We start from the raw sequence: 17,093 nt of genomic DNA on the forward strand, positions 1-17,093 counted from the left end.
TAACAACTCCTCGGTGTATCTGATGATAAATCGGACTTTAATATTAATTAATTATATTAACAACGAGGTCGACAGTTCGCTTATGGCTTTTCGTGTTTTTTTGATGAAAATAGTACTTTGTGGCGATAATGGATCTTTATCCAGTAAAACATTTACCTTTTGCATATTTTTCGTACGTATACTCATATTATTCATGTATTCAAATGGATAAATACCTAGATGGATTAAAAAGTGAAATGTGTCCTAAATCAATGATTTAAAATAAGTTATATTGATTAAAAGTTCAATTAAATGGTTCCATAAAATAAAATAAAAAAAATAAATAAATATATATATATAATATATATAATTAAATTAAAAAGTTCATAAATACATAAATATCCAGATAAATAGATGTGTGATGAAGACGTACTCACAAAGTAACTTTAAGAAGTCAGATTCTGCATTTGTTTGTATTCTCCTTGCAATGAAGAATGCTCGTAATGCCAGGGTTGTTCTATTTTGTTCTATTGAATCAAATCCAAATGGTAAACCCACTGGAGTGGCTCAATTTTCTATAGTTGTTTTGTGTTGATCAGGGGAGTTCATACCCTCTTTATACAACATGGTAACCGTGAGTAGAAATAGTGGGATGACGAGATGCCTTTTCCTATGTCATCTGCATCCCTGGAACCAATACAAAGTAGATAGCGACCAGGGTTGGGTAGGGTTACTTTAACTGGATTACTTTCAATGACTTTTGGATGACTCCAATATCAAATATGCTAATAAAAGACAAAAGAAACTAACAAGGAATCAAATGATGACTCACAACACGTGCTAAGCTTTCTCTCCTGGCTTTGATCTCTTTGATCTCCGGCAAAACGAACATCAAATGCCACAGAAACAAAATGAAAATAAATCCAAACATCATTTTTGCCGTTCCATGTGTTCCGTTACTCCCCAAGCCTGCACAAAATGGAGTCATTTGATTCATATTTCGTTTCTTTTGTCTTTTATTAGCATATTTGGTATTGGAGTAATCCAAAAGTAATTGAAAGTAATCCAGTTAAAGTAACCCTACCCAACCCTGATGGCGACAACGCCCTGCTGGATTTCTTCCTGTTCGGTCAACCGGCAGCGTTCCAATTGTGTTTGAGAGATAGATACCGCGTCTCATTTTATTGTGATTTTGTCTGTTTTCTTTCTTAAATGGTGTTGTTTGCAGAGGAAGATGCGAAATAAGCAAAAAAACCTAGACGAGGGGGGTGTTTTCCCTTCCTTCTCTTTTTTCAGATCCCTCACAAATGATAATCTAGACGCCGGCGGATCGTTTTGTGGGGAAAACCAAACACAGAAGCCGGCAGATAAACCGGAGAGACGCGCTTGTTAAAGGTTAAGGGTGCGAGAGGAAAAGGGCTATTATATGAAAAGCCTTTACAAGAAAAGGTCAGAGATCTGAAAAGCATGCTCGGGCCATTTTTTGTCAAGAAGGAGGCCAAAGTACAGTGACCCGTCTCAAGGCTCGAGGGGGGGATTGTATAAAGAGCTGCAGGCTGCTGCTCTTTTCCTTGTCTCTGCTGCCATCTAGCGGCCAAGATTGAAAACTTCATTTGAAACCCATGGAGCAGCCATTGTTTTGATTTGAATCGAATCCAAATGACATTTAGGTGTTAGGTGTCCCCTCTAAGCTGCGCGCGTGCGCACAAGAAAATCTAGCCGGCGCACAAAAATGAGGGCTCAAAATTACTTATTAAGAAGCGACTTAAGTCAAAGTTACAGTGCATGAAGGGAAAAATACACGGGTTCCCCTGACGTTGTGTCCTAAATGCGGTATTTTGAAGTCGAGTCGAAGTAGAACGAAGTTGAGTAAAGTTAGTAGCGTTTGTCGAGAACCGGCTTCTTCGGCTCGGCTCAGTAAAAGGAACCGGCTCTTTCGGGTCCTAAACGGCTCTTCAGGTTGTTTTTGCTTCTCTAATCCCAACGTGACCAAATATTATGTAAAACTATGCACAAAATGACTTAAAAGAAGGGGGGAATAGAACAAAAAGGAAAAAAAATAGAATAGTGAAAAACGGAGAAAAAAAAAAACAAAAGGAAGAGAAAAAAAAGGAAAAATTTAGAAAAAAGCCAGAAAGAAAAGAAAAGAAAGAGACATAGGAAAAAAGTAAATATAAAACAAAGAGAAAAAAGTAAGATTTTTTTTAAAGGAATTAAAAAAAAAAATAGAAAAAAAAAAACACGGAAAATGGAAGAAAAATTTTGTGTAGCATTCAAATAATTTCCAATTATATCAAGTGAATCTTGTTGCCAACATTGTACTTCCACTAAAAAATGTGATTAAATACAGTTGTGTATCGTGCAACCGACTCAATAAGCCCCCCAAAATGTTAGTATTATGCGACAAAATATATCAGGAAATAAAAAGAAATGGATATCTTGTGAAAGAATTGTAAAAACAAATGACGTTTGTAGGCAATCGCACATGAGTCAATTCATTCAAAAGAGAAAAATAATTTTGCATTGCCGGAAACTCAGCAAAATGTCAAGTTTTGGACATGTTTGATCATGACTTAGTTGCCACACTTGGGATTGCCGTTGCTCACTGTTGTTTCAAGCGTTGCTCACCGACTTTGTGCGAACGCTCAGGCCCCTGGAAAATTACAGGGAACATTGATCATGGCCAAATTCAAGCACTTTTTAAGAACTTTTAAAAGCAAATATTCCAAATTTTTAAGTATTATTTGAAGAAAATAATCCTGTGAGAATCATGTATTTTGCCGAGCTACACATATGCTATGTTTAATCTGGAGTAAATTGCACATATATTTGTTTTTGAGAAAATTCTCTCCCCGTATAGGTTTTGGGTAAAAATGACGGTAATTTGTAACTTAAATTTTCAGTTGCAGGAATTTCTTCCCATTAAAATTTACTACTGGGAAACACTACCTTGTTTTTTGCATAAATGTCCATAATTGATACATAATCCTTGCACTCATACCCATTTCATGCTGCCCTGTCATGAGCAAGACCCAAAGGGGGCGATGACGCTTCATTGGACAATACCATACAAACTAATACCAACTGCCGTCAATGACGAAGGAAGAAAAAAATCAATGGCAAAACTAAAACGCCAGAGAGCAGTGTCGGCGTCAATTATAAGCAGACTGAATGAGAAACGTGGCAACAGTTTCAAGCATGTACAAGCTCCACCCATGATAAAATATAGCCCACATTTTCTGTTGCAGGAAATTGCAAACGCTACTTTAATTTTTTGCATCCCCTGTCATAAATGTCCATAATTGATACGTTGTCCTGGCACAAATACACATTTCATACTGCCCTGTTTACAACTGTCCTCATGAGCAAGACCCAAAGGGGGCGATATTGGACAATACCATACAAACTAATGCCAGCTGCCGTTAATCACAAGGGAACAAGAAATGCAATGGCAAAACTAAAACCCCAGTGAGCAGTGTTGGCGTCAATTATAAGCAGACTGAATGAGAAACGTGGCAACAGTTTCAAGCATCTACAAGCTCCACCCATGATAAAATATAGCCCACATTTTCTGGTGCAGGAAGTTGAAAACGCTACTTTAATTTTTTGCATTGCCAGTAATAAATGTCTAGAATTGATACGTAGTCCTCGCACAAATATACATTTAATAGTGCCCTGTTTAAGTGTAGCAGACGCCTGTCCTAATGAGCAAGACCCAAAGGGGGCGATGACGCTTCATTGGACAACACCATACAAACTAATACCCCCTGCCGTTAATCACAAGGGGAAAAAAAAATGCAATGGCAAGGCGTCATTTTTCAGCAGATTTGTTGAGAAACATGGCGACATCTACAAGCGTTTACAAGTACTACACACAAAATTCAAGCACTATCCAAACCTTGAAAACACAACATTATAATTAAAGCATTTTCACGGATTTCAAGCTCCCGTACAAACCCCGAGGCAGACAGAAAGGGTATAAAACTACATAAACTAAGTGTAAAAATTTATTTATTACATGAATAAAACAAAATCCAGTCAAAGTCTTACTGATTTTTTTGTGTGCTATAAAAATCCGTGTCTGCCATCCGGTGGTGACTAGTGATATTGCAAGTAAAAGGTCACTTTGGAACCGTTTTTCATGGAAAACACGTATTCAATATTTCTAATCATTATTTAATGAATTCGATGAATCAAGACCACTCACATTGTCCTCGTCCCTCCTTGTCGGGACCTACTTTAAATCAAAGTATCGAAAAAAAAAAGAGGCAAGTCCTAGGAGAGCTCAAAATCCTTCAGGTGAGGCACAATGTAAAAAGTTTGAAAAATAGAACAGAAATAGAGCGGCGGCTCTCAACTGTTTCCACCCGGAGACCCTCGTTTCCCTACTGTTGCAAATTCCCGACCTACTTTAAAGGAAGTTGGGAAGAAAGACGGTGCGGTTTCGAAATAACCTTGAAAAAAAAGATTTGAAAAACTATTTAGTAGACTAAGAATCTCGTTTAATCGTATTTAATGGAAATGAAACCCTAAACAAATACCGTAAATTCCGGACTATAAGCCGCTACTTTTTGGATGGCTTCAGTTCTAAGGAGGAAGATGAGGACGGTTTACCGTGATTTTTACAAGTACGGCATGTTTTTTTTACCAGACCCGTTTACTGAGTTGCGAGCGTGTTGCTAGCGTGTTGCTACCATTAACTGCCCTGTCACAGGAACCGTTTGGGATGAAAGTTATATTATTATTATGAAAGCTTTGAAAACTCTCTCGGTGTACCGTCTTTCTTTGTAAATATGTGTAACCATGTATAATATGTATTTGCAACTGTATATTTTTGTAATGTATTTATTTGTATTTATTTATTTGTCCCCGGGACGCAACATTTTTGACACCAAATTGTCATTATTACCCGATTACTTTTTTTTTTTAACAAAGATTTACACACTCCAAACTTTTCGTCAGGCAGGTCCGCCATTGTTGTTTTGGTCTCGCGCCGATCTCGGCAACCGAGATCTCGTTGCTTCGAGATGACGTCGTTGTTGTGGCGGTTGTCGAGTGAAAGAGAAGTATGCCTCCGAAAAAACAGTTGGTATTAGGTGCAAATCAACAAAAAGTTGGTCATTTCTTCAGTGTCGGTAATAAGTCGAAACATAACACAGAAAGTGGTTACAACGGCAATAATTCCGGCACGAAAAAACGGCGGAGAAATTCTTCACAAGACCGCAAAGGCAAGGAAAACACGCGTGCTGAAGCGAACGACTCGACGAAAGAAAATAAACAAAAGAATACTAGCGAGAAAAGGATGTTTCTGTCAAATTTGACTCAATTATATTCCTGGTGACGCTATGGGGAGGATGATAATGGATTGGACCTTGAGAAGGCATTACAACTGTGGCGGGACAGCAAACCACCAAGAATATATGAACTGAAAAATCTGAAGTGAAAACTGATTTGTATTACCAATAAACTGTGATGATTAAAACGGAATCAATATATAGATTCATATATTTGTCGCCGATTTACAATTTCAACCTGGATAAGACTAAATTTTGGGGAGCCATAGATCTCTGTTGGGACCCCTAGATTTTTGAGCATGCGAGACCCCGGGACCCATCACTTTTCTTGCTTCTATAAACCTTAAACATACAAAAGAAAGCACTGAAGTATACGAACAAATTCAACTTACGAACAAATTCAACTTACGAACAAATTCAACTTACGAACGATCGTACGGAACCTATAAGTAGGGCAGCATCTGTACTTATACATCACTGATGTCAAACAGGCGGCCCGCGGGCCAGATCAGGCCCGCTAAGGGATTGAGTCCGGCCCGCGAGGCAACACTCAGAGAAGCGCAAGAGAAAAACAAGCTGCAGGTTGAAATATGTCAACTCGATGTTGCCAAAGCCAGCTGCCTCGAACAAAGACACTGTACTTGTATTTATTTCTCTCTCTCTTTCTCTCTCCCTCCCTCTCTCTCTCTTTTCCACCCCTTTTCTCCCACTGTCTGTCTTTTTCACTCTCTGTGTCTCTCTTTTTCTCTTTGTTGCTCTGTCTCTTTCTCTGAGTCTTTTAAACTCTTTTGCTCTTACTTCCTCTTTTCCTTTTCTCTTTTTCCTTTCTCTCTTTCTACCCTTCGCACATTCTTTTCTCTTTTCTCTCCTTGTGTCTTTCTATTTCTCTTTGAGTTTCCTTTCTTCCTCTCCCTTTCTTTTCCCCCTCTCTCATGACTTTTTCTCTTTTGTTTCTCACGCTCTCTCCCTCTCTCTCTTTTTCTTTCTTTGTCCCGCCCTCTCCCCTTTTCCCTCCCTCTTTCTCTTAATTATTTATCTCTCTTTTTCTTTCTCTTTAATCTACTCGTCCGGCCCCCGAGAGAAAGTTTGCTCTATTGTGTGGCCCCCGAGTTAAAATGAGTTTGACACCCTTGTTATATATGATCTGACTGTGGCTGCAATCATGACTTTAAGCCAGGAGATGGCAGCAGAGAGTAAAAACATGTCCACATTTCCTGACAGCACCTATAAATCCAGAAAATATCGCATTCCCGTTCCAGAATCTTCTGTAGTTTATCTCGACTAATGTGAGTTGGACAGCCCTATTTATATTTTTATATAAAAAGAGACTTTTATCAATCTTAACGAATCAACTCAAACGCCGGCCTACCTTTGCCCGAGACCACCTCGCTCTCCGTGCGCCATCGGAATCCAAACTAAAAAAAGAGAAACAGAGGAAACCTCAAAATTCTATTCACGCTTTTTTCGACAGGGATAACCGCTAGGGCAGGGGTGTCAAACTCATTTGAACTCGGGGGCCACACGATAGAACAAACATTCTGTCGGGGGCCGGACGAGTAGATTAAAGAGAAAGAAAAAGAGAGATCAAGAAATAAGAGAAAGAGGGAGGGAAAAGGAGAGAGGGCGGGACAAAAAAGAGAAAGAGAGAGGGAGAGAGTGTGAGAAACAAAAGAGATAAAAAGAGAAGTCGTGAGAGAGGGGGAAAGGAAGGGAGAGGAAGAAAGAAATCCAAAGAGAAAAAGAAAGACAGAAGGAGAGAAAAGAGAAAGGAAAGCAGGAAGGGTAGGAAGAGAGGAAGAAGAGAGAAAAGGAAGTTAGAGCAAAAGAGGTTAAAAGACACAGAGGGAGAATGAGACAATGAGTAACAAAGGAAGAGAAAAAGAGAGACACAGAGAGTGAAAGAGACAAATACAGAGTGGGAGAAAAGGGGTGGAAAAGAGGGAGAGGGAGGGGGGAGAGAGAGAGAGAGAGAGAATGTGAAAAAAGAGGGAGAGGGAGGGGGGGGAGAGAGAGAGAATGTGAAAAAAAGAGAGAGAGAGAGAGAATTTGAAAAAGAGAGAGAGAGAGAGAGAGAGAGGTGTAGAGAGACAGAGAGAGAGAGAATGTGAAAAAAGAGAGAGAGTACAGTGTCTTTGTTTGAGGCACCTTTCTTTGGCAACATCAAGTTGACATATTTCAACCTGCAGCTTGTTTTTCTCCTGCGCTTCTCTGAGTGTTGTCTGGCGGGCCGGATTCAATCCCTTAGCGGGCCCGATCTGGCCCGCGGGCCGCCTGTTTGACACCTGTGCGCTAGGGCATTTCACCGACCAAGGCTAGTCTGAAAATAAAACCTTTAGGTCCAGTTAAATGAATCGGACCCCAAATGTAATCGCTTCTTCGCTTCGCCGAACCTCCCGTCCTCGACGGGGGTACGAAGAAGGATGCCAACGCACGGGACATCATACAAAGCAGGGCTGGGCAGACTACGGCCCGCGGGCCACCTGTGGCCCGTCGGGCTTTCCTTACCGGACATCTACACCGAAATGGTCAAAATATAGCAGCAATATGGCTTTTGTACCATGTGATACTCGGGTGGGCATCTGGCATGGCTGTCTCCGCAACTGGTGTGTGAGTGTGTGTATGAATGGGTAAAGTGTGAGTGGATTCTAAAGCCAGGGTCCGTACACCTTTTTCCAGGCCGAATCCAAGCACGAAATACTACAAAATATTGAGAGAGAGAGAGAGAGAGGGAAAAGAAAAAGTGAGAGAAGAGGAGAGAAAGAGAGAAAAGTAAGAAATCCAAAAAGAAATAGAGAGAAAGAGAGGAGAGAAAAGAGATGGAGAGAAAGAGAAAGAGGGAGAGAATCAGAAAAGCAAATGATAAAAAAGTAAATGGTGAGAGAGGGGGAAAGAAGGAGAAAGGAAGAAATCCAAAGACAAATAGAAAGAGAGAAAAAATAATGAGAGTGTGAGAGAGAGAGAGAGAGAGAGAGAGAGAGAGAGAGAGACAAAAGAGATAAAAGAAATAGTGAGAGAAGGGGAAAGAAAAAGAGAAAAAGAAGAAATCCAAAAAGAATTAGAAAGAGAGGAACAGAAGAGAGAAAAAAGATGGAGAGAAAGAGAAAGAGGGAGAGAATCTGAAAAGCAAATGATAAAAAAGTAAATGGTGAGAGAGGGGGAAAGAAAGAGAAAGGAAGAAATCCAAAGACAAATAGAAAGAGAAAAAAGACAGAGAGAGACAAAAGAGATAAAATAAATAGTGAGAGAAGGAGAAAGAAAGAGGAAAAGAAGAAATCCAAAAAGAAATAGAGAGAAAGAAAGTAGAGAAAAGAGATGGAGAGAAAGAGGGAGAGAATCTGAAAAGCAAATGATAAAAAAGTAAATGGTGAGAGAAGGGGAAAGAAGGAGAAAGGAAGAAATCCAAAGACAAATAGAAAGAGAGAAAAAAGGATGAGAGAGAGGAAGAGAGAGAGAGACAAAAGAGATAAAAGAAATAGTGAGAGAAGGGGAAAGAGAAAAAAGGAAGAAATCCAAAAAGAAATAGAAAGAGAGGAAGAGAGGAGAGAAAAGAGATGGAAAGAAAGAGAAAGAGGGAGAGAGAGATAGATCGATCACCAATGCCCGCTCCTTTGGCGCCAACTGCCTGGGATTCTGATTGGCTCCCTATCCCCTATCCCTATCTATCTCTCTCTCTCGTTCTCTTTTTCATTTTTTTTCTCTCCCTCCCTCTCTTTCTTTCTCTTGATTTATTTTATCCCCTTTTCTTTCTGTCTCTCTTTCCCCTCTTTATCTTACTCTCATTCTATCTCTCTCTCTTGTTCTCTTTTTCATTTTTTATTTTTCTCTCCCACCCTCTATTTCTCTTGATTTATTTTCTATTTCTATTCTCTCTCCTTTTTCCTTTTTTTCTCTCCCTGTGTCTTTCTATGTCACTTTCCCATCCTCCTTTTCTTTTTATTTCTTTCTCTTTCTCCTGCTCTCTAGCTCCCTCACTTTCTCTTGATTTATTTTCTATTTCTATTCTCTCCTATTTTCTCTTTTTTTCTCTCCCTGTGTCTTTCTATGTCACTCTTTTTTCCATCCGTTTCTCTTTATTTCTTTCTCTTTCTCCTGCTCTCTATCTCCTTCTCTTTCTACCTCTCTCTCTCAATTTCTATTTCTCTCTGCCTAACTTTTTTTCTTTCTTTCTTTTAATTTTCTCTCTCGCTCTCTTTCTCTCTGCCACCCCCCCCTTCTGTCTTTCTTAACTCTCTCTTTTCTCTATAATTAAATATTCCGGCTCCGGTGAGAGTGCCTTAGAAGAAATCCATCATATTGATGGCTAGTGCTGCTGGATGGTGTACAGCACAGGTGTCAAACTGGCGGCCCGCTGGCCAAATCAGGCCCGCTAAGGGATTGTATCCGGCCTGCGAGACAACACTCAGAGAAGCGCAAGAGAAAAACAAGCTGCAAGGTGCCTCGAACAAAGACACTGTACTTGTATTTATTTCTCTCTCTCTCTCCTTCCTTCCTTCCTTCCTTCCTTTCTTTCTCTACCCCTTTTCTCCCACTCTGTCTTTCTATTTCTTTCTACCCCTTTTCTCCCACTCTGTCTTTCTATTTCTCTTTGGATTTCTTTCTTCCTCTCCCTTTATTTTCCCCCTCTCTCACGACTTTTTATCTTTTGTTTCTCCCTCTTTCTCCCTCTCTCTCTTTTTCTTTCTTTGTCCCGCCCTCTCCTTTTCCCTCCCTCTTTCTCTTATTTCTTTATCTCTCTTTTTTTTTCTCTTTAATCTACTAGTCCGGCCCCCGACAGAATGTTTGTTCTATCGTGTGGCCCCTGAGTTAAAATAAGTTTGACACCCCTGGTGTACAGGCTCCCCCTAGTGGTATACAAAAAAAAAAAAATCACTAAACTTAATGAAGTGGGCCTTTTTTTAATAAATCCGGGATAGTAAATAATTTCAGGTACGTAGCAGCACAATAGCATAATATCTGAACTGAAGTTTCTTGATAGAAAACATTTTCCCTTTCTTGAATCTCAAATTATAAAATGATCCCGGGTTGAGAGCCCACCTTGTTTTCCTTGTATCGACTGAGATCAGCTATGCAGTATTCCTTATAAAGCTTGTCATAATACTTCTTGGCCAAGTCTTTCTCCCTTGGACATAAAAATACCAGGAATAAATACTTCAAGAGAAGAATAAAAGACACAAAAAATGTGAGAAAAAGGAGTGGGCGGGGCTTTACCACGTCATGTCCTCTTCGTCCTCGTCCCGCCATAGAAAGCGATGGTTCTCTCGTAGAACGTCCGAGTCGGTTTTGTCCTTTGCGCTGAAGGGAAGAAATCGAAACGTCTGGAGATCTACTAGTGGATCGCAGGAGTGGTAAGGGTAGATCACGAGAATTCAGTGGTTTTTGTCTGTTGGGACATGCTGCCATCTAGCGGTCAAATGTGACACTGTTATTATTCCTTTGCCACTGGCTTTGGAAACGAGACTGACTTGACACTTTTTACAAGTCATGTTTATGGATGCACAGACCACAGATTATTGCTAACCACAGACTATTATTAGACCATCCCCTGATCTAAGATCTACATGAGGGCAAGGAAAAACTTAATAACCTCAATTAGGAAAATGAAGAATCCTTGAGAAGGGAGAGTCTCAAAAGGATGCACAGACCACAGATTATTGCAAACCACAGACTATTATAACACCATCCCCTGATCTAAGACCTACACGAGGGCAAGGAAAAACTCAAAAACCTCAAGTCAAGTCCTGTTAATTCTTTTGGCACTTAATCACAAGGAGTCTCAAAGGGCTGCACAGACTATTGCGAACTACAGACTATTGTGACACCATCCCCTGATCTAAAACCGACATGAGGGCAAGGGAAAACTCAAAAACCCCAACATGAGGAAAATGAAAAAACGTTGAGAAGGGACAGTCTCAAAGGGCTGCACAGACCACAGACTACTGAGACACCATCCCCTGATCTAAAACCTACATGAGGGCAAGGAAAGACTCAAAAACATCAAAATGATGCGAATGGAAAAACTTTAAGAAGGGACAGTCTCAAAAGGCTACAAAGACCACAGATTATTGCAAAGTACAGACTATTATGACACCATCCCCTGATCTAAAACCTACACGAGGGCAAGGAAAAACTCAAAAACCTCAATATGAGGAAAATGAAGAAACCTTGAAAAGGGACAGTATCAAAGTGGTGCACAGACCACAGATTATTGCAATCCACAGACTGATATGACACCATCCCCTGATCTAAGACCTACATGAGGGCAAGGAAAAACTCAAAAATATGAAGAGTACTTGAGAAGGGACCACACATGAGGTCATCCCCCTTCCAGGATGACCAGGCTGCAACAGATGGTGCAATAACAAATTGTACCGTATTTAAATAAAATATAAAATAATAAAAGTATAATAAAAAATAAATCACAAATATGAAACCTAAAAAAATAAGCAAATAAATACATAAACACATTTTAGAATTATTGTGAAAGGAAGGAAAAAGTTGTGCAGCCCTATTACACACTGATTAATCCTTGTGTTGTCTTCGTTTAAAGGACCATTTAGGTCAGGGGTGTCAAACTCATTTTACCACGGGGGCCACACGATAGAACAAACATTCTTTCGGGGGCCGGATTAGAATATTAGAGAGAAACAAAAAGGGAGAAAGAAAAAGAGAGAAAGAAATAAGACAAAGTGAAAGGGAGAAAGAGAGAGGAGAGGGAGAGAGAATGTGAGAAACAAAAAAGATATAAAGACAAATAGTGAGAGAGGGGGAAAGAAAGAGAGAGAAAGAATGATATCCAAAGATAAATAGAAAGAGAGAAAGAGGGAAGGAGAGAAAAGAGAGGGAGAGAAAGAGAATGGGAGAAGGAGAGAAGGGGAAAGCAGGAGAGAGCAAAAGGAAAAATGGAATAGAGAGCAAAAGAAGGTAAAAAGACACAGAGAGAGAAAGAGACAAAGAGAAACAAAGAAAAAGAGACACAGAAAGTGAAAGAGAGAGAGACACAGAGTGAGAGAAAAAGGGAGGAAAAGAGAGAGCGAGAGAGAGAGAGAGAGAGAGAAAGAAATAGATTCAAGTACACCGTCTTTGTGAGACGCACCTGGTTTTGGCAACATCAAGTGGACATATTTAGACCTGCAGCTCGTTTTTCTCTTTCGCTTCTCTGAGCGTTGTCTCACGGGCCGGATTCAATCCCTTAACGGGCCCGATCTGGCCCCCGGGCCGCATGTTTGACACCCCTGATTTAGGTACTCTTTTTTACAACTTACATGAAAATATATATGAAAACAGTTCTTTTTTTCTACTGTTGTTTAATAAAAGATCATTTAAGAGGATTTTTCGAGGTTTTTGACAACACAATGGAGGGTCGTTTTGGACCTGAGGACAACAGGAGGGTTAAGTACTCACATAGAACCGAACTAGGAAATGCACGTTTCTTTTAAAATCCAAAATCGGATTGAAATTGCGATACTGGTCGGAAAAAATCGCGATACGATTATTTTCTTTACGAAATCCTATGGCTCTGGTAAACACGTTTAATGTATTGAGGCCTGCATTGACAGATATTGTCAGTATTACACTATAGGGGGGGAGGGATTTTTAAGGGTTATTGTTCTATCTTCGTTTTTCATTATCCGTTATCGGTCAGTTCATAATACGCTACAAAGCCTAGGAGCCGGGACACTTACTCTCAGCCAAAATGCCAAGCTAAGGTCCCAGCCCTAAAGCCTTGCTGCGATCATTGCGAATGCACCGTTCCCGGAGGTACTGCAATACCGGGCCGATGCGTGGAGTGGACAGAGCAAGCTCTTATTCCATCTCCGGATTGCAAAAATCAATGATCATGGCTAAAATACTCTCCCAGAGTGACATTGAATCCTGACCGTCACATGCCGACATACCGCATATACGGTAAATAAAACTCTTTCTGTGTACCGTCCTTCTTTGTAAATAACTCACGTTTTAATGTGGGCACATGCGGCTTATAGTCAGGTGCGGCTTGAAGGATTTTATACATTTGACTATAAAGGATTTTATACGATTGAATACAAGTAACATTTATTGAGTGCAATGAAGATTTTCACCGAGTAGGCTGAAGTTCAATGACAGGTCACGCTGATCCGAAAGCGGAATGTTTTGGCCAGGGAATTTTGATAACAGGACTCTGACGGAGGACGGCAGGCGATGTTTCGAGAACAAGGCCCCGATGACGTAGAAACGCTCTGTGTTGTTTTGAGTTTTCCAGACATCGCGACGCCCAGGGGGGGGCTTCCTTGGCAGGCCCATGGGAGGAGTCGAGACGCCATCTTGCGGGGAGACGTGGGCCGAGAGGAAAAAGCTAGAAGGCTTCAGAAGAGGCATGAAAGAGACTCGAGCTACACTAATTCGGCCATATTTGATGGAGTTCACTTAGTTAAATCTGCCCCGTGTGAAAATGTCGGCTTTTCTTGTTCATCTTTTCCATCAAGAAACGAGCGCGCATTGGTGGGTGAATGTAGTTGTGTTTGATAAATGGAGTCAGACAACGAATTCAAACAATTTGGTAAACGATACATTTGAATATTGAATTCCCAACAGGCTTATAGTCCGCATTTTACGGTAGATGTTTCACAGTATTCCTGATGGGTTGATCATTCCGAGCTGCCGGTTTTTAAGTAGCCTACTTAAATAGTGTGTGCACCCTTACACAAGATAACTCAAAAAGAGACTCGTTTTAACAAAGAAAATGCATACCTAGAGCGTTTGAAGTCAGCCATATTTCCTCCATAGTAAAGGATGTAGTCGCCCACAAACTTCTTGTGTCTCTCAAACTGGAGACAGCTGTTTAAGGACACCGGTTAACCTTTATTTTGCGGGACTTTACAACAGGGATGTGATGAGAAAAAGTCTGAAACCTAGCCGGGGGTTTGGGGGCCGGGGTGTCCAGGGCGGAGCCCCCCCGAATCTCCTGGGTTTTAAGCAATTTACTTGTCCAAAACCATGCTTAACATAATCATTTAAGTAACATCTTTAGAAGATTTAAATAACAAAATAATTTGCCCACATACCTGATTTTTTTGTAAATACTGCAGGGTCAGTTCAAATGCAATTCAGACCCTGCAGCTTGTGCAACGATGCGGCCAATTTATGCAATTTTTCTAACGGCCGCCAGGGTGCGCCAGAGCAATAAAGGTAAGAGCGAGACAGTCGGATTTTTAATTTGTTTGCTCCGCAAATGAAAAAGTGAAAGAGAAAAAGTCGGAATTCCGAATATAGTCGGAAAAATCACATCCCTGTTTACAAGTTTGCAGTTCCACACAAAGGATACAGCTGTTAGTGATATCAAGTGGGCTCTTCTGTTCCTGGCTTCCTCTCTGCAAAAAACAAAGAAATTAATTGCATGATTTAAAACGTTGATCTTTCATTTATTTGACAGTACAAGTAAAAGGGATCGATTGGGGCGTAACCAATGTTCCCTCTAAGCTGCCCGCATATTCTCAGCGCACAAGAAAATCTATCCAGCGCAATGTTCCCTCTAAGCTGCGTGTGTGCGCAATTGCGCACTACCCAGAGCTTTTATGCGCACAAGAAAATCTAGCTAAGCTCACAAAAATCAGGGCTCGAAATTGCTTATTAAGAAGCAAATTAAGTCAAAGTTACAGTGCATGAAGGTAAAAATACACGGGTTGAGGAGAACGAAGTTGAGTAAAGTCAGTAGAGTTTTTCCAGAACCGGCTTCTTCGGCTCGGCTCACTAAAAAGAACCGGCTCTTTCGGGTCCCAAACAGCTCTTCAGGTTGTTTTTGCTTCTTTAATCCCTACACGACCAAATATTATGTAAAATTGTGCACAAAATGACTTAAAGGAAGGGGGGGATAGAACAAATGAGAAAAAAAATACCAAAATGAAAAAGTAGTGAAAAGCTGAGAAAAAAAGAAACAAAAGGAAGAGAAAAAAAGGACAATTTTAGAAAAAAGACAGAAAAAAAGAAAAGAAAGAATCAAAGGAAAAAAGAAAATACAGAACAAAAAGAAAACTGTAACAGCTAGGAAAAATAAACACAGTGAGATTTTTTAAAGGAATTAAAAAAAAAAACAGGGAAAAAGAATAAAAAGTTTGTGTTGCATTCAAATAATTTCCAATTATACCAAGTCAATCTTGTTGCCAACATTGTACTTCCACTAAAAATGTGATTAAATACAGTTGTGTATCGTGCAACCGACTAAATAAGCCCCCAAAAATGTTAGTATGCCACAAAAGATACCAGGAAAAAAAAGAAATGGAAAACTTGTGAAATAATTGTTGTAAAAACAAATGACGTTTGTAGGCCATACAACCTTTGCAATAATACATGAGTCAATTCATTCAAAAGTGAAATTTTTTTTGCATTGCCTGAAACTCAACAACATGTAACTTGATGTGAAGTTTCGGACATGTTTGATAATGATTTAGTTGCCACACTTGGGATTGCCGTTGCTCACTGTTGTTTCAAGCGTTGCTTATAGACTTTGTGTGAACGCTCAGACCTGTGGAAAATTACATGGAACATTGGACGTACCGGTCTACTTCATTTGAATGAAATGTGCAGTGAGCCACGCGTGAGTTCCGATCTTTCTGGAAAGGCTTTTGTAGAATTTCCTCTTCGTGTTTCCTGGCGTGGAAAAGCACACAATGAAATCGCTTTTATTGACTTTGAGGGATCAATTGAATACATCTTTGAATCATATTATATTGTACCTCTTTAGTTTGCTCTCCGAGTTCTCTCCTTGTTTCTCATCGTCGCTGAAATCTGAATCATAATTTGCACCACTGCCGTGCACCTTTTTAATACACACACAAAAACAACATTGTTATATTCAGAGTCGTTCATTCCTCTGTGCAGGGCATGCGTTGCAGGGTTGGGTAGGGTTACTTTGACTGGATTACTTTCAATTACTTTTGGATTACTCCAATACCAAATATGGTAATAAAAGTCAAAAGAAACTCAATATGAATAAAATGACTCAATTTTGTGCAGGCTTGGGGAGTAACGGAACACACGGAACGGCAAAAAGGATGTTGGCAAGCTGTTGTGAGTCATCATTTTATTCATATTGAGTTTATTTTGTCTTTTATTAGCATATTTGGTATTGGAGTAATCCAAAAGTAATTGAAAGTAATCCAGTTAAAGTAACCCTACCCAACCCTGATGCGTTGCATGATTCGATTATAAAAAAAAACACTCGGTGATCGTGTAGTAAAAGCAGTCTGCAATTAGTGTAATCACTATAGTTTGTTGTTTTGAAAATGAATCAAAAATAAAGCTTGTAGGTCGCTTTCTGTGCAGGACCGACGAGTTAGCAAACATTTAAGCAACGTGGCGACAATCTTCTCGCGTTTCTGAAATCAGGTCTTCATATAGTAAGCCAAATAATCGTTAAAACACCCTAATATAGTGAAAAAATACATACTTTGACGAGATTATCCATGCTTTCCGGTTTCGCGTGGAAAAACTAGAATGTTTACAACGCTAGGTCGCGGAATATGACGTCGGAGTGACGGCGCATGTTGATGACGTCATATCCCCCCCGAAATCAAGGTTTAAAATTTACCACAGCGTTGTAAATTTTATATATATTTTTTTGTTTTTAATTATGTAGCCATGAATAACAACTAATTGTGTGTTTCTTTTATTTTTGTTGTTTTTTTTTTAGATAAATAACAAAAACGTTTTCTACCTCAAACAGCGACCTTATTACGAAGAGCTTGATAATCAATTTATTTCGGTTTTTTAATGCTACATTCGTCTTATACGAATGATAAATGGAAAAAATATTTTTGAAAAAAAGCAGTCAAGGAACAGGAAACG

At 39.8% G+C, this 17,093-nt stretch overlaps 1 protein-coding gene and 1 pseudogene across 2 annotated transcripts in view; both read right to left on the reverse strand.

Annotated features, from left to right (window-relative positions):
* Positions 1-16,791, reverse strand: part of fra10ac1 (FRA10A associated CGG repeat 1) — a 37,814-nt gene extending 21,023 nt beyond the window's left edge. For both annotated transcript variants that reach the window (XM_088323507.1, XM_088323506.1), the window contains exons 1-8: positions 16,696-16,791; positions 15,983-16,065; positions 15,804-15,896; positions 14,575-14,620; positions 14,001-14,077; positions 10,482-10,565; positions 10,308-10,392; positions 6,643-6,688 (exon numbers count right to left, since the gene is read on the reverse strand). In XM_088323507.1, the coding sequence (XP_088179633.1) occupies positions 6,643-6,688; positions 10,308-10,392; positions 10,482-10,565; positions 14,001-14,077; positions 14,575-14,620; positions 15,804-15,896; positions 15,983-16,065; positions 16,696-16,713 (532 nt within the window). In that variant the 5' untranslated portion in view covers positions 16,714-16,791. The remainder of the gene's footprint in view (positions 1-6,642; positions 6,689-10,307; positions 10,393-10,481; positions 10,566-14,000; positions 14,078-14,574; positions 14,621-15,803; positions 15,897-15,982; positions 16,066-16,695) is intronic.
* On the reverse strand, positions 13,017-13,106 carry LOC148347841 (U2 spliceosomal RNA; annotated as a pseudogene).
* Positions 16,792-17,093: the final 302 nt, after the last annotated feature.

This window comes from Urocampus carinirostris, chromosome 19 (assembly GCF_059441175.1).
Source record: "Urocampus carinirostris isolate Australia breed hairy pipefish chromosome 19, RoL_Ucar_1.0, whole genome shotgun sequence".
In the NCBI taxonomy this organism is placed as follows: Eukaryota; Metazoa; Chordata; class Actinopteri; order Syngnathiformes; family Syngnathidae; genus Urocampus; species Urocampus carinirostris.